The sequence below is a fragment of the Oratosquilla oratoria genome, chromosome 26 (genome assembly GCF_046742065.1).
Source record: "Oratosquilla oratoria isolate Oo_2021 chromosome 26, ASM4674206v1, whole genome shotgun sequence".
Classification (NCBI taxonomy): Eukaryota; Metazoa; Arthropoda; class Malacostraca; order Stomatopoda; family Squillidae; genus Oratosquilla; species Oratosquilla oratoria.
In genome coordinates, this window is record NC_134802.1 from 21026749 (window position 1) to 21050521 (window position 23773).

Sequence of the window (23773 nt, forward strand, 5' to 3'; positions counted from 1 at the left end):
CGATTTGCAAAAGACATAATTTGGGAAGAAATGACAGTTAAAGGGGGAGATGAACTCTGGAGCAACATGCTACTTGATATGACCATCGAATACACCCTAACACAATGGGTTAAGGAGAATACTAGATATAGAAACAATGAGGAACCATCGAAACTAGACCTAATATTAACCTCCGAACCAGATATTGTGAACAGAATGGAGTATAAAACACCAATTGGAAAAAGCGACCATAGACTAATAGAGTTTGAATTAAAAGAACAGAACAACATAGATAGAAATGATAAACATAGAGAAGGAAGATTTATGTACAACAAAACGGACTTTGTAAAACTAAGGATTCTCTTACCAGGTAGGGCGTTGCCCTGTCAGCGATGATGCCTCACGAAGTCTCTCCACAAGGCCCTATCTGCATACAGCTGCACTCTCTCCACTTCCTCCATAGTTCTTCCTCCAGACTCTATGGCTTGTCTGATACCGTCTCTCCATCTCTTCCTGGGTCTTCCTGTTGGGCGCTTTCCTTGTGGCTGCCACTAGTAGTATTTGAATGGGTACTGTTGCTCATTCATCCTCATGACGTGTCCAAACCATCTTAATTGGCTTTTCTCTTACATATTCTAATATAGGCTCTATTTCCAGCTCTCTTCTTATTTCTTTATTTCTTATTTTGTCACACCTTGCTGCACCTTTTATTATTCGCAGTACTCTCATCCCTGCTGCTTGTATCTTACTTTTCAGCCTTTCTGTCAATGTCCATGTTTCTGACCCATATGTTAGAACTGGTCTTAAAATGGTTTTGTAAACTAAGGATATTTTTCCAAAACGCAAATTGGGATAGGTTCTCTAAAGAGGAAACAAATATGGAAGACAAATGGAACATATTTAAAGAAAATTATAAAGAGAGGGTTAATAAATATGTACCAAAAAAGAAACAAAAAGAAATTTATATAAAGTGTTGGTTGAACAAAAGATGTAATGAGGCCAAAGCCAGGAGAGATAAAGCTTGGGGAAAAAATGGAAAAAGATAGGAAAACATCTAAATGGCAAACATAAAAAACTTAGAAACGAATATGTAAACATACGCAGGAAAGAAAAAAGAGAATATGAAAGGGATATCATAGACAAATGTAAGGATCAACCAAAACTCTTTTACAGATATATAAACGACAAACTAAAGGATAAACATGATATAGTAAAATTGCGTGAAGGAGATAAAGAGTACATAGAGAGTACACAGAGATGGCAGAAGTTATAATCAGACATTTCAAGTCTGTTTTTACAATTGAGAGCTCACAACAACCCCGGGAGGACGAACAACTAGAAAGTTCACCCATGATGAAGGAAATAAAAATAACACAGAGGGAAATAAGAGACCAAATAAAAAGCCTAGATGTCAGAAAGTCGCACGGACCAGATGAAATTGCAAATTGGATATTGAAAGAGTGTATAGACGAACTGACAGATAAACTACACAAGATAATAGACTTCTCATTAAAAGAGGGAAAGGTACCGCAAGATTGGAAAGATGCAAACATAGTACCAATACACAAAGGAGGAAACAGGGAAGATCCTACAAACTTTAGACCGGTGTCCCTCACAAGCACAGTAGCAAAAATATGCGAAAAGGTCATCAGGAACAGATGGACCAAACACTTGGAAGAAAATGAAATAATAAACCCCAAACAATTTGGTTTTAGAAGTGGAACATCGTGCACCACAAACCTAATCTGCTTTTATTCGAGACTAATTGAGATAATACAAGAAAGAGATGGATGGGCAGACTGCGCCTTCCTGGATTTGCAGAAAGCTTTTGACAAGGTACCACACCAAAAAAATCAATAAGCAAAATTGAAAAAATAGGAGGAATTCAAGATAAACTGTTGGAATGGGTGAAGGACTTCTTAAATGAGAAAAAATGAGTGGTACTTAGAGACAAAAGTTCGAAATAGGAAGATGTAAAAAGTGGCGTCCCACAAGGCTCTGTTTTGGCTCCTTTTATGTTTGCCATATACATAAATTATATGGACGAAGGAATAAATTGTTACATGATTTTTTTTTCTTTGCCGACGATGCCAAATTACTCAAAAGAGTTAAAACAGAAGAAGACTGCATATCGCTACAAGATGACCTGGATAAAGTATGGGAATGGAGCCAGAAATACGAGATGAACTTCAACATCAAGAAATGTAGCATAATGGAATTTGGAAGAGGTAAAAATAGAGTTTCGGGAAAATATACGATTGGAAACAAAGTAGTAAAGAAAGTAAACTCAGAGAGAGACCTAGGAGTAATCATCTCAAGTGACTTGACATCTGACAAACATGTAAATAAATTATTCGGAGAGACTTATAACTTATTAAGATCAATGAAAGTGGCCTTCGACTACATGGATGAAGAGATAGTTAAGAAAATAATTATCACATTGATAAGACCGAAACTAGAATATGCTATATCAATGTGGGCACCAAGCACAAAGAAAAACACAAAGAAATTAGAAAGAATCCAAAGAGCGGCGACAAAGATGGCACCCACACTATCAAATTTGACATATGAACAAAGATTGGAGAAATTACAGCTGTCAACATTGGAGCAGAGAAAGGAAAGAAGCGACTTGTTGACCATCTTCAGATGTTCAGACTCCAGACTTTTTGCCAATAGCTCATTCACTTTCAAATTGTGAGCTACCTCGTCTGTTATTACAAAGCCTATCTTCTCGAACAGAGTTTTAGATGTGACACCACTTGCCACCTCCAGGATTTCAAGAACTGCCACCCTGAGAGCAGCCAAGTTATTCCTGGACTCAGAAGCAATGCTCATGGTCGGTAGGGCACGGTATGTTCCATTGACAGTGATACCCTGAACGGAAAAAGAGCCAGCGCCCTGCTTCTTTGAACCGTCATCAGAATAAGTCACAAATACTTGTTCATCAGAGTTCATGATCTCCTGGACGATTTCATCCAGGGCCATGACTTTAATATTCTTACCTGCATCCCTGACACTCTTGGATTCTGGCAAGGTTACGACCTCCTTTTGACTTTCTCCCACCTTTCACCACTGTCTTTGTTTCTACTGTTTTGTTAGTCAATCACAATTGTAGTCGGTAGGACCTGTGCCTCCAACCATCCACTGTTAAAGTTCTTTTCCTTCAGTTATAGTCTTCAATCGAGGGTAAATTAAAATGGTGACTATTTTTTTTTCTTCTGCAAAATATATTATATCTTGTTTTTTGAGTTACACTCAATGAATCCCCAGAGAAAACTCAAGCAGGGTTCTACGTGAGCTTTGTAGTGACGTAGTGATTTCTTTAGTCCAATGATCTTTAACGTTATATTTAAGATCCTCTCCAAAGGACGTGATCTTACAATCGTGAACCAATCGAATTTTCTTCTTCCACCCTTTCTCCAATCAGATTCGCTGTTACAAGTTTATATGCAATATTATTTACTTAAGTAATCTCGAATATCTGCATAACTCACTTAGTTTATAAGTTCTTAGCCAGCAATGAATAAGCCCCCGGCCATTGTTTATAAATATAACGCTGAGAGCGAATTTATGTAACTCCTCGCCTTCTCACCTTTGGGTATTGTTTTTGTAAATACATAACTCGTAAAAATATAGCACTCGCCATCTACCCTTATTTCTACCAACTTATCAACTAGCCTCCTACACAGGGTGTCCAGATCAATAATTTCTGGCTCATCATGTGCTTTCTAGTTTCGCCCAAACATCTTGTTGCCGGCCATGATCACAGCTGACTCTGCTTGCCACTCAGATGTGTAGTAGCAGCTCTTCAGTTTGTCAACAGTCTCGTAGAATTCTGGACGGACCTTTCGTATATTTTTACGGATGTGCTGATATCGGCGTGGCAATTCATCATGTTGCTGAGTGACTGCGTCTGTCGCCGTCCGCCGCATCATAACACTTGGACCCTCACCTTCTTCAGCAGAAATATGAATTTTGACATCAGAGTAGGTGTTGTGTGTGTCCATGCCAGCATCTTCAGAATCAGACTGCTCGCTGTCCTCAAAGGATGCAAATGACACAGAGATTTCTTTCTCCTTTTCACACTCAGCTCTCATTCTCTCAATGCTCTGCATATCCCAGCTCCGATGCTTCATCATCTTCATCCACTTCCTGTCATCCACAAAGTCTTCACAGTACATTTTCTTCTGGGTTCTTTGATCCTCAAGGAAGGCCCATTCCATTTCATCCATTTTCACCCCATGTTTCAGCTCCATCTTCTTGCGTATTTCAGAGTCCTGGCAGAACACGTTCATTAGCCGTTTCATCCTTTCATTGAAATCTGCTGCTCTCGCTTGAAAACTGTCCCTTTGTCGCTGTTTCCGTGCCTGGATCAGAGTGACAAATTCACTGTACAGCTTCAGGATGTGTTTCTTTATGTGCCTGGTGTGGATGGTGTACAGAATGCAGAATAGCCAGTGTTCCTGAACCAGCTCTGCCGGCAGCTGAGCTGCTGCATCCTTGGAGTACGGAGCTTGGCCTGTCCGCTTTGGCCGCAGTAAGTAAAGCATATTCTGCATGACATCTTTGCCAGTTGGGATCATCCAATACGGTAATTCTGCTCTCTCTATATAGTCCACACCATATAGAATCTTCTTGGTATGAGATCTCGTGTCAACGCTAGCCATATCGATTCAACCTGCAAAAAGAGAAATAGTATTATGTTCCTGTAAACAATTATATATACTCTGTTCCACTCATTAGTTCACCTGAAAGCACCCAAAAAAAGAATCGATTATCATGCAAAATCACACAAACGTCATATTTTTGGTTGATTTTGAGGGTGACAACTTTCAAACAGTATGTACAGGGGGGTTATGATGATCCCATGGACCAAATGTTGGTATTTTCGGATTTAGGTAAGCCTAGACCATAATAGGGGGATAGCGCATCGAAAGGATGACTTTTGCAAAATAACACCACCCTGTAGTTATAGTGCCTGAAAATACTAATTTAGAAAACAAACTTCGTATGCTCAACGATTACAAAGGATTACAAAGGAATAGAATGCCGACAGGAGACCTTTTGCTCCATATCTAGGTGGGATGCGAAAAATCATAATAATGATAAATAAATAAATGAATATTATAATTATATAGATAATAATAATATAAATAAATAAATAAATGCATAGGTATAGATGAATAATAAACAAACAGGTAAATAGTAAATAATGATAAATTGACAGATAAATGATAATAAATGAAAATCAACCAATTGATAATAAACAAAAAGACAAATAATAACAAACAAATAAACAAATAATATAGAATAAATGGCTGGCATTAGAGCATCTTGCTTAGGTGTTTATCTAAACGAATCTTAAAGCTTCGAATTGAACTACATTGCACTACACGGTTGACGAAGTTGTTTCTACCCACTTCCAAATTAAATCTATTTCCTGACAGTTTGAGACCATTATTTCTTGTCGGATTCTCATTCATTTTGAAAATTTTGTCAATATTGATGTCAATTCCCTTTAGAATCTAGACCTGTATCAAGTCACTTCTGAGTCTACGCTTTTTTAAGGAAAAAGATTCATATGTTTTAGTCGATTTCCGTATGATTTATTTTTTATACTTGGAATCAGTTTTGTGTCTCGCTATTGTACTTTTTCCAATCTGTCAACGTCTTTAATGAGATTCGGTGACCATACGGAAACAGCATATTCCAAAGGTGGATAAATTAAACTATTTATATAGCTTGTTAATGAGAAATGTACTTTTGAAGTCAAAAGATCGTGCAATCAGTCCTAGAATCTTATTTGCTTTCTCAGAGTCTGAAATACACTGCTTAGATGATTTGAGATCGTTACTGATAATTACGCAGAGATCCTTTTCACTATCCACTTTTGTTAACGAATTTCCAAACAACTTGTAATCGTACTTACTGTTATTTTTACCTATGTGCATAACCTTGCATTTACTTGTGTTAACTTTCATTAGCCACTTTTCAGGCCATTGCTGTAGTTTATCTAAATCTTCTTGAATATCTAATTGGTTTAATTGATTATTTGCCATTCCGCACAGTTTTGTATCATCAGCAAATTTGGCTTCGCCGCCATTGTTTCGCCATGGGCGCTTCGCGTCCTGCCCTTCGGGCTGATTTTAATGAAATTTGTAGTTATATGTAAAATAATTAAATCATTAAAAGCATGGTATTTTCATAATGAGTTTTATTTGCCAGGAATGCAACTTTTTAACTGTTTTACCGGACTCTTTTGAGTGGAGCGGGCATCAGATTCTTCATCGAGATCCCTTACGGAAGTGCCTCCCCAAACACCGCCACCACTGAGGTCATTTCCAAGTTATTCTTCATTCCGTTATAAACGGATGCGGCGCTTGGCCTGCTTCGCGGCCTGGGCTCCGCCCCTTTGTGACTTTAAATGTATGAAAATAAAAGAGGTTCTTATACAAAAATTCTTTTTTTTTTTTTCTTTTTTGTGTATTCACATTGGTCTTTGGATCACGTGTTGGACTCGTGATCGACAGCTATTTCCCTCCCGGAAGAGAGCACAGAGCTCGTATGACCGATCTATGGGTAATGCTATGACCTTTCACACACCCAATTCCCCGCCCACGAGTGTCAGAGTAACTACCCGAAGCGCAGCGATACCGAAATAATTTCGGCCCTGGGCAGGATTCGAACCAGGTACTGCGAGCACCACCGTACTTCCCAGTCCAGTGCTCTACCAACCGCGCCACCGAGTGTGTGTGTGTGTGTGTGTGTGTGTGTGTGTGTGTGTGTGTGTGTGTGTGTGTGTGTGTGTGTGTGTGTGTGTGTGTGTGTGTGTGTGTGATAGAATCCACAGATACATTTTGTTTCTTAGTAGCGGCTCGCCTTCGTTAGATTCTACATCAGAGTATTTTTCTGCGAGGAACTTACACCGCCACCACCGAGGTCATTTCCAAGTCTGTCTGAATTTCTATTGATTCTTCGTCAACTAGTAGATCTTCACTCCTGTAGATCACTTCTATGTCTTTAATACGATAATAAACGATGTCGTTCACTTCATCTACATTAACGTAATTTTGTGATATGATTGACCGCTTCTTGAAGTAAACGTTGTTCAGCATATTGCTTTCCAGATCATCGTACACCTTTTCGATCAACTGTTGCCTTGACGCGACCTGAACACCGAATTTCTTAACCCATTCAACTCCGATGACAAGATGTCTTGTCATTTGGTCAAATAAAACAAAAAATCATAAAACACCAAAATGTTTGATCAAACACCAGAAAAATATGACGTCAGTCCTCGCTTCGCTGCGAGCGAAGCGAGGACTGACGTCATATTTTTCTGGTGTTTGATCAAACATTTTGGTGTTTTATGATTTTTTGTTTTATTTGACCAAATGACAAGACATCTTGTCATCGGAGTTGAATGGGTTAAGTAACCGCACCTTTCCACTTGACTCATCGAAACCCTTACATGGTCCATGAATCATGCATTTTTTTTACTATATCGAACAGTTCCGTCTCCTGGCATCATATCGGTAGTCGAGAACCGGTATTGTATAGCCAATTCACTCGTAAATACCCTTACGGAAGTGTTCCCCCAAACACCGCCACCATTGAGGTCATTTCGAAGACATTCTGAAAGAGTTTTATTTTTATTTAGGTATTGATTGACTAAATTTGATTCACGGTGGAAAAGTCTCTTGTCAGGACGTGGAGGGAGTCTACAAAGAGCCAACATCAGGAGAGCCGGTAGATTCTACCTAGTTAGGGACGTTGTCGAAGGTTGGCCAGGGACAAACATCAGGAGAGCCAGTTGACTCTATTCACTTAGGGACGTCGTCGAAGGTTAGCCAGGAATCAACATCAGTAGAGCCGGTTGACTCTATTCAGTTAAGGACGTCGTCGAAGGTTGACCAAAAACTAAAATCAGGAGAGCCGGTTGACTCTATTCAGTTGGGGACGTCGTCGAAGATTAGCCAGGAGTTAACATCAAGAGAGCCGGTTAACTCTATTCAGTTAAAGACGTCGTCGAAGATTGGCCAGGAATCAACATCAGGAAAGCCGGTTAACTCTATTCAGTTAAAGACGTCGTCAAAGGTTGGCTAGGAACCATTATCAATAGTGCCGGTTAACTCAATTCAGTTTATTATATTTGCCGAAGGTTGGCCAGGAGCCAACATCAGTAGAGCCGGTCTACTCTATTCTTTATCTTCACCTCTTTCTTTTTACTGCTTCACTATCTACGCGTACCCTTCGGAGCTGTTTATATATTTGGATTGGTATGACGTCACTTAAGGAATTCATTAGGGACATTCGAATCCTTTCACGCATTCAAATAAATCAAGGTTCGTTTAGAACATCATTCCCATTTCTTCCGCTCTCACACCTCCACTACATGACTCACATGGGTGGTTTGGGCTATACGTATAAAACGAACTTTTCTATAACGTCCGCGGTCGTATTTCTCTACATCCTGTACGTTTGTATGTATTCTACTTATAGTTGTGTATTATCAAATAGAATATAATGAGAGGTTCTCCACACAACGTCCCACAAGATAATTAGTTGGCGCCTCAGTTCTTTAGAACCTCTAGCTCTTTTCACTATGGTGATATTGGTGACATACGTAAACGATTTTGTTCTGGCTAAAAACAGGCGATTTTAGGAGGACACTGAAGGGGGCCTCGATTGATCATGACCCCTTTTCAAATTGGGGTCCACGTTCCCCTTAGGTGCAAAACAAAAACGGTAGAGGGTGTCGCCGTGTTGAAGGAGATAAAAGACTTAAACTACCTCAGCGTTATTGGACGCGTGTCTTTTGGCATTGGTCACGTGACCTGCAGATGACAGGTAAATGAAAATTGACAGTAGCGCCAGCCACGTGGCTTAAGGTCGCCAGGTCGTTAGGGTGCCACGTGAATGGCCCACTACAGTCGTTAAGTGGATCGTTAGGGACAGGAGTGCCACCGAATATCGACCAGTTGATTGGATAGTTTTAAGCGTGAGTAATGGTGCCATCAAAGGAAAATATATGACCTCGAATGGACGTGGCGCCACAAATGATGAGGTATTCAGATGTGGCACTGTACTTATTCAACCTTCCTCACCCTTCTCATCCTCCTCCACCACCTCCTCTTCTTCTTCCTCCTCTTTTGCCTTTTCCTTTTTCCCCATATGGAGAGTATTGATTGCCTAAGTTTTATACAGTCATTTGCAAGGAATTCTATTAGTGACCTTACGGACCAGAGTCAGGCAGTATTATGATTGGAAACTGAACCTACGGTTACACTAGTCAACGGAATTGTTGTACTCCAACGATTCAGTTGGATTTCGTCCAAGGTTAAACTTCAACCTTGGACGAAACCCAACTGAATCGTTGGAATCCAACCATTCCGTTGACTAGTGTAACCATAGCTTAAGTTCCACTTTTAGTAGGTCTTTGTCTTCCACTATCCCTTCTTTCTTATCAAGATCCTCTATTACCTCTGTGACTCCGCCTCTTCGGTGCTATATTTTCCACCGAGGGTAGAACAAATGGTTATCGTCGACGGAATGTAAAACCTCTTCCTCCATCATTTTCTTTCTTGTACACTTCCTTCACATCGCTTCCCTACCTCTCAATCCATTTTAGTCTCCCTCCTGCTTCTCCTCTTCCCTTTTCTCCTCATTCATAATAGTGTCTGGCCACTTATGCAGCCTTTACAGCCGTGGGTAGGTACCTTTCCTAAGGGTAATTTAAATCTCCCCTTCACCCTCGTCTTTGAGTCCTGAGATTCGTTTTCTATGCGTGTTATTCAGAGCCTCTCATGTGGGGTGGTCACAAAGCACCAAATACTGGTGCGTGCGTGCGGGCACGCCCACCGTGCCCTGCAGGTTGCTGAATGGTGTCTCAAGATGATGTATTCACCGAGTACAGTGGAAGAGGTCACTGTTGTACAGGGTTTGTCAAAATATGTGTCACAATCCAGTACTAGATGTCAAACTTTTGTTCACTGCGTTGCCACTTGTAGATACATTTGTGAATAACAATCAAAATGCATTAATCATCAGTGTGCGTGCGTGTGTGTGTGTGTGTGTGTGTGTGTGTGTGTGTGTGTGTGTGTGTGTGTGTGTGTGTGTGTGTGTGTGTGTGTGTGTGTGTGTGTGTGTGTGTGTGTGTGTGTGTGTGTGTGTGTGTGTGTGTGTGTGTGTATGTGTGTGTGTGTATGTGTGATTTACCTTCGTCTTGGATCACGTGTTGGACTCGTGATCGACAGTTATCCCCCCCCCCTCGGAAGAGATCCCAAAGCTTATATATGACCGATCTATGGGTAATGCACACACACACACACCCAACGCTAACACCAGGCGACTCTAATCATATTTAGAGAACATTATCATAACCAAGAGACCAACAAGTCCCATTTCGTTATTCTTAGACTGTTTAAAGACTAGTGGTTGTGACCACATACAAATAGTTGAGAACTTAGTTAATTAGCCCAATGTATGTTTGTATATATGTGTATACATATATATATGTATATATATATACATATATATCCATATATATATATATACATATATATATATATATATATATATATATATATATATATATATATATATATATATATATATATATATATATATATATATATCAGATAATTTTTATGACCATCGCGCAAGGATTCGAACCTGCGCTGTACATGACGACAAGAGGCCCGCCATGACTACCGCCTTAGACCGCTCGACCAACTGATACTTAAAATCGTACGAACTCAGAACACTTACTGGTTCTCGAGATTGAGAAGGTCACTACCTGCAACCCTATTCTCATTTTTTACCATACGACCAAGTACACTGGTGGGAGAGGTAAGGACCGGATCGAATCCTTTTCACGCTTCGTCATTGTAACCATACGAGGAATTCGCTAGTGGACAGCGACATTAATCAGATAATTTTTATGACCATCGCGCAAGGATTCGAACCTGCGCTGTACATGACGACAAGAGGCCCGCCATGACTACCGCCTTAGACCGCTCGACCAACTGATACTTAAAATCGTACGAACTCAGAACACTTACTGGTTCTCGAGATTGAGAAGGTCACTACCTGCAACCCTATTCTCATTTTTACCATACGACCAAGTACACTCGTGGGAGAGGTAAGGACCGGATCGAATCCTTTTCACGCTTCGTCATTGTAACCATACGAGGAATTCGCTAGTGGACAGCGAGTGTACTTGGTCGTATGGTAAAAATGAGAATAGGGTTGCAGGTAGTGACCTTCTCAATCTCAAGTAGGCGAGGTTGAAAGGCGTCCCTGGGTGAGGTCATTAAAGGGATGGGGAAGATCATCATTGTAGGTCTTGTGTGATGGGGGTATTGGTGTTGCTGAGGGTCCTGTCAACCACTATGTTCCTGAGAGGGTTCAGGGTCATGTTGTCTATGAGATCGTTGGTGGGCAAGGTGTTCCTGGGGGCAGGCTGATGGGAGGATGAAGTCTGCGGCTTTTTGTATGATTAGGGATCTGGTCAGATTAGCCTTGCAGAAAATTCTAACATTAATAGAAGAGTCTTTGTCTGTAGGAATGACTCCTCTTTTTAAGGTACCTTTCATGGCATCGCACTCTTCTTTGTAATGGCTATGGAAGTGATTTTGGTGGTATATGGTGATTTGATTGGTGACCTGGTTTGGAGCCTGGTCTTGGATGGCGTATTGATCCAGTTTTTTATTGATAACATCTTCGATCAATTGGTCAGAGAACCCGTTATTAGTGAGAAGTTGTCGGATACGGTCGAGTTCCCTGTGTGTCTCCCTCCAGCTGCTATAATGGGTAAGCGCTCTGTTAACATATGCTGCAACCACAGATCTTTTATAGGCTGCAGGGCATTCTCCACTCATCACACAATGAAAATTCATGAATCTTCTCACAATACTTTCATTAAAAGAATCAATTATCTCCATACGGGAAGAGGAAGAGAAAAGGGAGAATAAGAAAAGGAAGAGCAGTATATGAACAGAAATAGAAACATTCGGTAGAGGGAAAGGAGGAAGGAAAGAGGAATAGAGGAATGCCAAGAGGAAGAGGAGGATTTAAAAGGAAAAGAAGGATAAGAGTGGGAAGAGGAGGATGAGAAGAGGAAAAAGCATGAACATGTGGTGAAACTTGGGCAAGTTTTGTCCCAAGGGTGGGGGAGACAAAACGGAAAACTTACAAAACACACACACACACACACACACAAACACACACACACATCACACACACACACACACACACACACACACACATCACAAACACACACACATACACACACACCCACACTCGGTGGCATAGTTGGTAAAGCGCTGAACTGGGAAGCAGAAGTGCTCCCAGCACCCAGTTCGAATCCTGCCCAGGGCCGAAATTATTTCGGTATCGCTGTGCCTCGGGTCGTTACTCTGACTCTCGTGGGCGGGGAGTTGGGTGTGTGTGTGTGAAAGGTCATAGCATTACCCATAGATCGGACCTACGAGCTCTGAGCTCTCTTCCGGGAGGGAAATAGCTGTCGATCACGAGTCCAACACGTGATCCAAAGACCAAGTGAATACACACACACACACACATACACACACACACACACACACACACACACACACACACACACACACACACACACACACACACACACACACACACACACACACGCACACACGCACGCACGCACACATTGCGAGTCGTTACTCCAACTCTCGTGGGCGGGGAGTTCGGTGTGTGTGTGCGTGTAAGGTCACAGCATGACCCATAGATCGGTCATATATGAGTTCTGAGCTCTCTTCCGGGAGGGAAATAGCGGTCGATCACGAGTCCAACACGTGATCCAAGACCATGGGGGAATCGCACACAGCCTGCACTAACAGTATGTTCCCTCTGGCACAATGGCCGTGTGACTGCTCATTGAGTAATTACACAAATATCCTAACTAAATAACTGACACAATTGAACCAAATTTTCATAGAAAAAATATTTTTACAAGCATAACTACCACATAAGGAAGAAGGATGGTCATCACACAGTTACATCCGGAAGAAAGAAAGAAGAGAAAGAGAGAGAGAGAGAGAGAGAGAGAGAGAGAGAGAGAGAGAGAGAGAGAGAGAGAGAGAGAGAGAGAGAGAGAGAGAGAGAGAGAGAGAGAGAGAGAGAGAGAGAGAGAGAGAGAGAGAGAGAGAGAGAGAGAGAGAGAGAGAGAGAGAGAGAGAGAGAGAGAGAGAGAGAGAGAGAGAGAGAGAGAGAGAGAGAGAGAGAGAGAGAGAGAGAGAGAGAGAGAGAGAGAGAGAGAGAGAGAGAGAGAGAGAGAGAGAAAGAGAGAGAGAGAGAGAGAGAGAGAGAGAGAGAGAGAGAGAGAGAGAGAGAGAGAGAAGGGGGGGTGACAGACTTTGTCGTTTCCCCTTCAGCGTAGATGCAAAGAAGCTCACACAAATATCTTCAAGAATATAGACAAGACAATGGGTTATTATAGTCATAGCACAACCACCAGTTACAATCACTTAAGACCTATTTGGGGGAAGGGGTTCAGACACGACCATCAAACACACCGGCAGCTCTGAGATGTGTAGCCAAGCCCTTCCTTACTTAATTATTGTATATATTTATTGTATATGTATCTCCTTTATTGCATATGTCATACTTCTTTATTATACATGAGTACTTAATATCAACATAATCTATTGTAAATGTATTGTATAAGTAAGCCTATGTAGTCATTACGTTATATAAGTGCCCTATACATAATTATATAACCGAATTTATATACGTCATTAGGCGTACGCTTAACGCGTATGTGTCTATGCCAATTGTACACGTCGTAGAATTAAGGAACTAAATATATGTTACCCTTAACCATTTCGCATGCATATTCATCATTATATGTGATTGTTCTCTTGTTTCTGTACATTCTTATGTATATACCTAGATATGTTAGTATGTATTGTTTTGCCCAATCTTTTTCCCGCCTAGCAACAATGTAACAGAATGTAGGCCACGGGCGCGTCTTGATGCCCAAGCTAGGCCCCCCAAGCATTCGCTTTTGACAGATTACTTCCTGCCATGCTTGTGTGTAGACCTCCGCAATAAACTCCTACCAAAAATACTGCGTGTTTGGCACTTACCACAGATGCTCCAGGTGCACTTTCCTCCGAAATGTGTAGTTTGCAGTGGGAAACGCGAAACCACAAATTCCTTGAAGAAACTCAAGACAGGAGAGAAAGAGGAATCCAAATGTCTCTAAATGCTTTGGAATTCACTACGCATAGAATCACAAATGACCAACTCAGTTGCTGCCTTTCAACGCTTCATGAACAACATCATCAAGAACAACAACTTGGAAGGAACATTTGCATACTTTGACGATATCGCCATTGGAGGAAAGTATCAAGAAGAGCATGACAAGAACCTTAAAGCGTTCCAGGAGACTGCTAAACACTTGGGAATCCGTATCAATCTTAGCAAATGTGTCTATAACTCAAAAAGTCTCAACTACCTAGGATATATGATTGAGAACTATAATAATCTTAGGCCTGATCCTGAGCGCCTGACGCCATTCAAAGCCGTGCCTGTTCCAGAGTGTTTGAAATCTCTAAAGCAGTGGACTGTTCTCCTATTACTCTCCTTGAGTAAGGAACTATTCATCTCGAATTGCCCCATTGCTAAAAGTAAAAATATTTCCACTTCCCACAAGCGCTGTTGAGCGATTCAATGAACTGAAAAGAAAAATTGATGAGGCTTGCATAGCTCCCACTGATGATGACGCTCCCTTTTTTATTGAAACCGATGCTTCTGGGACTTCAGTGGCTGCAGCACTATCGCAGAAAGGGAGGCCTGTAGCTTTCTTCTCAAGAACTCTATCCCAGGCTGAGAAATCTTACTCTGCTATAGAGAGGGAAGCAATGGCAATCATAAAGTCAGCGCGGAAATTACAAAGGATTACAAAGGCGGAGCATGCCTTTTGGTCCATATCTAGGTCGGATGCGAAAAAAACATAATAATGATAAAATAATCAATAAAAACTATAATAATGCAAATAACAAATAAAATACATAAATAAATGCATAGGTATAGTTAAATGGCGGCAGTTTATCTTAAACCGAACATTCATAACCGTTACTGACCAGCAAGCTCCCACCTACATGTTCAATGCACGACTCAGTAATTGCATCAGAAATTATATGCTCCAACGATGGCGAATAGAATGATCTAATTACAGCTATGAAATCAAGTATAGGCCAGGGACTCAGAATCAGTCTGCTGATGCCCTATCAAGAATGTGCTCTGCCATTTCACAACTGTCACTGAGATACTCATTTTGGCCTATGCCATCCTGGCATAACTCGTCTCATGCACTCCGTCAGGCAGAAAAACCTTCCTTTCTCAATGGAAGACGTAAAGAGAGTGCGTGCTGAGTAACCTGTGTGTGCGGAAGTGAAGCCACGGTTCTACAAACCATCTCCGGAACCCCTAGTTCACGCAACTCGGACTTCATAGAACCAAAGCCCTCTACAGACAACAAGAAGTACTTACTGGTACTAGTGGATGGATGCTTTAGGCTCCCAGTTGTCTATCCTTGTGAAGATATGTCTGTTGTCAAATGCCTCCAAGACCTGTTCTTCACATTTGGGTGTCTGGACTCACTCCATCCTGATCGTGGAGCCCAGTTCATGTCAAATGAACTCCGTAACTTTCTCTAGTGACAAGGAATAGTGATAACACATTCCACGCCATATCATCCTCAAGGCAACGGTCAGTGCCAGTGTGAAAATGGTACTATCTGGAGGACTATAAAACTTGCTTTGCGCTCTCAGGGCCTGGACGAACGTCACTGGCAGAAGGTACTCGGCCCAACTCTGCATGCAATCAGATCCCTGTTGTGTACCACCATTAGTTGTACTCCTCATGAAAAGATGTTCGATTTTGCAAGACGATCAAGGAACGGATACTCACTCCCAACTTGGTTATAAAGTGGCCCAGCTCTGGTGCGAAAGTTTGTACGCTCCAAATCGGATTCACTTGTTGAATCAGTCGACATACTATCTGCCACCCCAAATTTTAACAGAATAGGGTATCCAGATGGTCGAGAGTCTACTGTATCTACTAGTGACTTAGTACCAAGCAACTCTACTTGCATGGAAACCTCGAATGGAGAAAACGTCTACGATTTTCCATCTCGGCAATCTACTCCTCATTTGTCGGGTTCGCCTCGGACACCGAACTCGCCTCAGACATCCACATCGCTTCAGACACCAGCCTCACCCTAGTCAATGACCTTTCCTCAGTCAGATATCACTTCACAAGATCCAGAACACCATATTCGTTTGTTCGTGTGTTATTTCATACCAGAGGGTGGTGTTTGTCAGAAGGATTGTTTCATAAATTGATTTGTCGACATTTTGTCGGCGCTCACTGGCGAACTAAGCCATGCATTTTGGTAACCATTATTTCTGATGATTCTGTGGTAGTTTAATTTGAAGTACCTCTCCGATTACTTTATTTATTGCGTTAGCTGTTGAGGATGTAGTATTAACTGAGGATGTAGTATTAACTTTATCAGAAGCTTTATGTCGTGTTTAAGTAATGATGTATACATTGTCTCATTTCCATAATGTCAAAGAATAAGTTCAATAAAACCTAACGACAAGATCTCTGGTGACTTCAATTCATCTCACACTACATCCACACAACCCTCACACTTTTGAACAAATTTGCTTCTACATCGACAAAAGCTTCATGGACATCGTTGAAATTTAGTCTAACAAAACAAATTTGCAGCCATGACATCAGCGCAACAGAATGCAGTCCATGTACCACCCAATAGAAGAAATACCCCAGCCTCGTCCAACAGAGAAGAGGAATACGAAGCTCAAGGAATCAAGGGGCAAGTAAGGAAACCGACAAATATCAGGTCCGATAACAGCAACCCAGAGGAGGGTAGAGATGCAACGAATCAAAAGAACTAAGTTTGACCTCCAGACTCATCTTCACATCCTACTATCCTCTGTGAGAGCATTGGATACTAGTTGTAGAAAAGTGAAATTAAAGTCGATCACTTTTGCACTAAAAATTGTACATTAGATTAGGTGTTTTGGTTACAGTGCCTTGGTGCGGGATAACTTCATGCCAGTTACCAAGGTAAAGTGATTGTAGGGAAAGGAATCAATAACACTTGGTCAGTCTGCTAAAAAAAGAATAGAAGGTATAATAATTATAAAGTTTGAATATGACTCACCAAGAGTAAAAATTATTTAATGGTTTCTATTAATTGTACAGTAGTTCCCCAACTTTAGCGGTTCATCCGAAATGCTTCAGTTTACAAAACATTCTGTCTCAGTATTGAGTGCTTCATTTTGGTAATTCTTATCAAAATTCTGCCATCATAATTCTTGAAATGTCATAAAATCTATAATATTTTCATGTGTACATTTGGTGAAAATTACCCAAAGAGGTATAATTTAGCATGTCATCCTAGCAACGCTGTTCAACTGTCATTCATAAACCAAATATCTATATCTAAGAATATCTACATAATGAAAATAAAATTTAACAACTATTATTTTACACTTTATTCATTATTAAATAAAAAATTCTGTAAAGGAAAACGCTATGCAAAAAAATATTTTGGAGCACTAATTCTCAGGTTCTCTTGTGACGCGTTAGTAAATTTAGAGCAACTTTAGGAGAAGGACAGTTCTACGTTTTCCGAACTTTAACATTTATTATTTTTTTTAAGGAAGCGGGGACTAAATATTGACGTCACTTTATAGTAGATCTATATACTTTTTGATAGACCTTTGCTTATATATTTAACGTTATGCCAAACACCATGGTAAGTAAAATCTGACAAGTTGATATTCATGTAATGTGTGGTGCCATGTCAAAATGGTCACCATTACGTCATGGCCACTGTTGACGACTTATCTTTATTTTCTAATATATAGAAATTCTTTAATGTAGATGATTTTGACCATTATATTTTTATGCCCATCTGATGATTAGAAATATGCCACGCTGAAGGAACTTGTACGGTACGGATATTGGTACAAGCGTCACTATCGCTATTTGGCTACCACAGTAGATTTCAGTATAACATAAAAGTTAAGCGTGAGTAACCATTTACCCATTACATTATTTCTCTCGCTACAGGTTTCAAATTATGAAATTTTGTAGATACGTTAATTTGAATATATTTCGGGTTTCAATTTCACAATTTCCGTAGACAACTCTATTATTATAGATTGGTTTTACCAAAGGGCAGATGTGTGTGAAAGGACACTTACTTAGATGACATTGCATAATCATATAATGGCCGTGGAAAAGGTGAGAAATTTATTTCGTCGTAGTGTGAGCATCGTGAATGGATTTGCACGCCTGAAATGAAGTTGTATAGTTTATCATACAAGATTTTATTTTATTTAAAAAAAAAATAGTTTAGGAGATGCACGTCCTTTGAATTTATATGTATTTTTAAATAGTTCATTGTTGATTTATTTGCAAATTAGTTGTGGTGTGGTCTAAATTATGCCATGTATTGGATATGTTGCTTAAGATTTGTGTGCTGAGGACTTGGTGACCATAAACCAGTCACAAGACGTTTTATTGTGATCAGAAACTAATCTTGCTGTAAATTACAAATTTGAACAATGGTAATATGAACCTTTGATGCTAAAATATTAGTAATTGATTTTTAGCATGATTTTTTTTCTACTCGGTTATACCATAGTCTTAACTTGAAGATAAATGGTGATCACTTTCAATTTTCAACTCGTTTATCACTAGTATGGCTACCTCTTTGGTGTGATTGACCCCAAAAATAAGAGTAGTTATTGTCAATGAAACACTTGGATGAACCAACAGTGGTTCAGTGACTGGTTCACAGCAGTGTCACATAGACACAAAGAAGACTTCCTGGAAGAGGCTCCTGTGACTCCAGATCCACATGTACACTTTATGGTAGCTTGTGGTGGATCTTTGCTTTATAATCGTATTTTAGTTCTTGGTTTTGCCAGAATTTGTCAAGTCTACCCTCATATTGGTTGACTGAGTTTGCTGAAGTCCCAAAAATATTGACTGCACTGCTTTAGTGCAGCGAACATTAGTACTTGTAATAAGACCGTTCTGTGACAAGGTGGTCCATTTTTTGAGGAGGGTACACATCCAAACAAGTGAATTTATTTACGGTTTGTCCGTAGTCAACAACCCCTCTCCTGGTGGCGTTCATTCAACCCAAGGATTGGGCCCTCCATGGAGATGTACTCCCCTCAATAACACTAATATGTAGCATCTTGTTAATTTCAGACCTTATGAACTTATCTCTAAACGTCCAAGATTTTGTTGCAACAAGTTTGCAATGAGGAGCAAGACTTGAAAAGAGACAAGGTGTATCCACCAAAGCACAGTACATTGCAAGTGGCAGGGTTGGAGATCTTTAGATCTTTCTTGGATCCTTCAAAGTCCATAGTAACACTGGTGCTGGCTCATAAGGTCTTGACCAAGAATGACATAACACATGTTTGCAGCACAGAAAGCCTCGTATTGTAGTAGCACTTTCCTTTCAAATTGATTTCAACCGTGCAGCATCCCTTCACAGGAGACGCAAGTGAAAAAGAGGCCATAGATACAATTCCATTCACTGGGATAACCTTCAACTTATGCTTCTTGGCATAGCTATGCAAGATGAAAGATTCAGAGGTCCCGGTGTTGTTGGTGTTGTCGTTCCCTAGACTGTCTGTCCGAGCAGTCCCGTCTCCCCAAGGAAGGCCACAGCCGAAACTGGGTTTTCCCACAAATCCTTTATAGAGTGTATGTTGTGTTGTTTGCGTGCATGATTGTGTATAATGCAGTCTTCCATTATGTGTTGTATGGTATGGGGTGAAGTGTTACATCCTGGGCAGCTGTTCACAACACGGTCGTCCAGCCTCTTCTGGTAGCTTAGAAGTGCTGGGTGGTGACCGCATCGCAGTCTGGCCAAGTGGACTCTGTCCTTTCGTGGGAGAGAGGATTCAGAAGGGTGGATATCAGGGGGTCTGGCATGCAGCAGTGTGTTGTCTTTCAGTGTGTTAATGGAGCGGTGAGTGATATGATTATGAATATGTTTTCGGAGGCTGGTATTTGGTGGTTGTGGAGGAAGAGAAGAGAGTATCTGTGCGTAATAAAGGTCTTTGGGTGTAGTTTTAATGTTTTAATGTTTCTTGGTGTGTGTGGGTGTTCTGCTATGTAGTGTAGCGGGTGTGATGTGTTTGTGGTGGCTGCAGCAAGTGTTTGTGTGCCTCTCATGTCGAGGTGGTCCTTGACTTTGAGGACTTTTGTTTCATGGTGTAAATGGTCTGTAGGTGTTGTATTTGTGCAGCCTGTAATTGTTTTTAGGGCTTTGTTTTGTATGATTTGAAGGGTGTGGTGTCTCACTGAGATTAGGAGCCCATGCAGGACTCGCATAATTCATCACTGAGCGTATGCATTGTTTGTATATTGTTATATTAGTTTCTTTGTTTTGTCCAAATGTTGTTCCAGTGATTGATTTAAGTGAGTTAAGTCTAGGTGTGCATTTGTTTTTTATGTTTGTGAGGTGTTTGAAAGACATGGATGTATCGTATGTTACACCAAGAATTTTCGGTGTGTTTGTGTGTGGTATTAGTGTGTTGTTGATGTAGAGATGAGGTATGTATTTGTGTTCTTTTGTCCAGTTGGTGAGAAGTGTTGCTGTAGATTTGGTTGGAGCTATTTTGAGTCTGTTTGTGATGAACCATGTGTTGAGTGTGTCAAGGTAAGGCTGGATTATTTCTGCAGCTTTGTCTGTGTTACGATGTGTACATGTGATTGTCATCTGCGTAGGAAGAGATTTGTATTTCTGAGGTGTCTGGTGTGGGTAAGTCATGCATGTATAGATTAAATAATGTGGGGGATAGAACTGAGCCCTGTGGTACTCCGTTCTTAATGTTTCTGATGTGCGATGATTGGCCATTATATGACACATGAGCATTCCTGCCTGCCAGATAATTGGCCAGCCATCTTTTGGTGTTATTGTGCATGTCTGTGTTATATATTTTATTTGTTAGGTTGTGGCGGGGGATAGCATCAAAAGCTTTACTAATGTCCAATGTTATAAGAAGTGTTCTGTGGTGGGGCCTATCTGAATTGATGCCATCTAAAATTCTTTGTGTGAGGTTTGTCAGAAGAGTGTTTGTGGAGTGTAGTGGCCTAAAACCGTGTTGTGAGTCAGCAAGGGGAATATATGGTGTGACAAGTTTAAGTATTAGGCGTTCAATGACTTTAGAGGGGGTGCAGAGAAGTGTGATTGGACGGTGCGATGTTGGGATTGTTGGGTCTTTGTTCGGTTTTGGAATGGTGATTATTTTACCATGCTTCCAGATGTCGGGTATAGTGTTGTGTGAATAGCTGTAGTTTGCAATGTTTGTGAGTGCGTGTATACCTTGTGGTCCAATGTGTTTTAGGTGGATGTTGCTTATGTTATCAGGGCCACATAAGTGTGTCACGTTGTCTGATGAGGCCTTGGATTTCTGGTGTGAAGTTGGGGTTGTGTGATTTTCTGTTGCCTCTAGGGATGTATCTCTTGTCTGCGTTTTGTATGATTGTATTGAATGCGTGCACAGCATTGTTTATGTTTGTGATTGGTGTACTGTTAAGTGTTTCAAAATGTTGTTCTGTCTCTTCAGTAAAAGTTTCCCAGTTAGCTCTCTTGTAATTGGTGTAAGTGTGTCTGTGGCCAGCTGGGGTGCATCTTGTTTTGGTGGTGGTGATGATTGGAAGGTGGTCAGAGCCAAGGGCTCCGACCACTCTCCATGATGTTGTTGGGGTTAGGCAGGGGGAGCAAAAGGTGATATCAGGAGAGGAGGGAGTGTAGAGGGCTTGGTATGGGATATGTGTATGATTATGCGTGTTGTTCATGATAGTCAATGAGTCGAATTGAGTCTGTATATCAAGCCCTCTGTCTGTGTCAGGGTTGTCGACATACCAGGCAGACGACTTGGCGTTGAAGTCACCACCCATGATCAGGTTGGGGATTGAGGTTAGTTGGCTAAGTTGAGGTCTGAAGGTGTTTGGAACTGTGGGGGATGATTGGGGGGAATGTACATGTTAACTATTGTCAGTGTTGAATTGTTGCCTGTGCGGATTCGAATGGATTGGGTTTCTGTTGTGTTATCTGTGGTAGGGAGGAGAATTTTGGTTGTGGCACTTGTGTCCACAAAACAGATGGAGTGGTGGATCAGGGTGATGAGTCCACCGCCATTGCCGTCAGTCCGGTCTTGTCTGATGGTGGTGTAATTATGAAATGATGGTGTTTTGTGTGAGTGTCTTAGTTTTGTTTCTTGTAAAATCGCAATGTGTATGTTGTGTTGTTTAAGAAAGTGTTCAAGTTCATGTTTTTTAGTGTTAATACCGTCAATGTTGTGTTGTAATATGTTGATGTGTGTTTTGTATGTGTTGTATGTTGCCGTTTGGGGTTGAGGTTGGGGTGGTAGTGGGGAAGGTGTAGGATCTGGGTCAGAGGGGGGGAAAGGAGAGATCGGGGACAAAGGAAGGGGAGTACTAATCGGGGGTAAGGGCAAAGGGAAATTGGGAGTGGGTAAGGGTGTTGGCTGTGGTTGGGGAGGTGGGAGTGGGGTTACTGGATGGCAGGTAGAACATGTCCAAGTGTTTGTGTATTGGTTTGTGTCAGCAAGTGTTGTACAAGTGAGGTGGGCCCAGTTTTTGCACATATTGCACTGAACTGAGCCCTTTGTCTGTCTGCTCGAAGTAATGCGTTTAGAGCATGTTGGGCATGTGTATTTTGTGGTGGGCCCAGGATTGCTCTCTACATCTCCGGCTAAAAGTAGAAGAAGAGGGGTGATCGCCGGAAAATCACCCCTCAGTGCAGAAAAAACGTAATATTGTATGTTGGAAAAAGGATTGTGGTACTCCCCCAGGTAGGCGTAGCTCCTCCTTGGGGATCGGTGCCATCTGCGTAGAGCTGATGGCCAGGGGTGGTTGCTGCTGATTGGCCCCCAACTCTTGGGGTTGGGGGGTGGTCCCACGACGTAGACGTTGCAGCTCCAGTGTTGATAAGAGTGGTTGCTTCATTATTACAAACCAAAACGTACGCAGTTGCTTGCCATAGTAGTCCTAGGGAAGAAGCAGAGATGACTGCCAATGTAGAAGACAAGAGTGGATACAGAAGTAGAAAACATAGTAGCCCAGTACACTTTAGCAAAGTGTCCCTACTTATTGCACTTATGACAAGTGACGTTTCTTGCAGGACACTGTCCACAATAACGACGGGGACCACCACAGAAATAGCATTGGGACTTCGAATTGGGAGTAGTATAGGTCCTTCCAGCAGAATAGGCAGTTTCAGGTGTTACAACAGCACGAGTCCCATTATTGGTGGGAACAAGCTTGGGTGTCAGATAGACTTACACCTGAGGCAGTAAAATGAAAATAAGACTCCGAGGTCTTCTGAGCAACATTGAGTGCCCTGGCTTGATCAACAGCCGTATTTGGGTCCAAAGTTTTGTTTTCAAGCCGTCGTTGCCTGATTGTATGAGAGAGCTTCAAGTTACAATCTTTGCTGAGCAACTGAAGCTTTTGTAGATACTCTTCTCTCATCTCCCCTTCATGCTGGGTTTGACATGAGGTCTCTGAGAAGATCTATAGCGGATTCATAGGTAGTAGTAGTAGTAGTACACACTACAATGTAACCATATACAGTTGGAGAGACAAAATTTATGTTTCCAGTATGTTAGGATTAAGGATTGTAATGGATTCCAGGAATGCAGAGAAAGTAAAATTCCAG

The 23773-nt window shown here is 41.2% G+C and overlaps 2 protein-coding genes across 3 annotated transcripts in view; one reads left to right on the forward strand and one right to left on the reverse strand.

Annotated features, from left to right (window-relative positions):
• Positions 1-3707: 3707 nt before the first annotated feature.
• Positions 3708-4646, reverse strand: LOC143039305 (uncharacterized). The gene has a single exon (XM_076209182.1). The coding sequence runs from the start codon at positions 4644-4646 to the stop codon at positions 3708-3710; it is 939 nt and encodes a 312-aa protein (XP_076065297.1).
• A 12983-nt stretch (positions 4647-17629) lies between these two features.
• Positions 17630-23773, forward strand: part of LOC143039406 (uncharacterized) — a 63546-nt gene continuing 57402 nt past the window's right edge. For both annotated transcript variants that reach the window (XM_076209385.1, XM_076209386.1), the window contains exon 1: positions 17630-17812. In XM_076209385.1, coding sequence (XP_076065500.1) covers positions 17798-17812 — 15 coding nt within the window. In that variant the 5' untranslated portion in view covers positions 17630-17797. The remainder of the gene's footprint in view (positions 17813-23773) is intronic.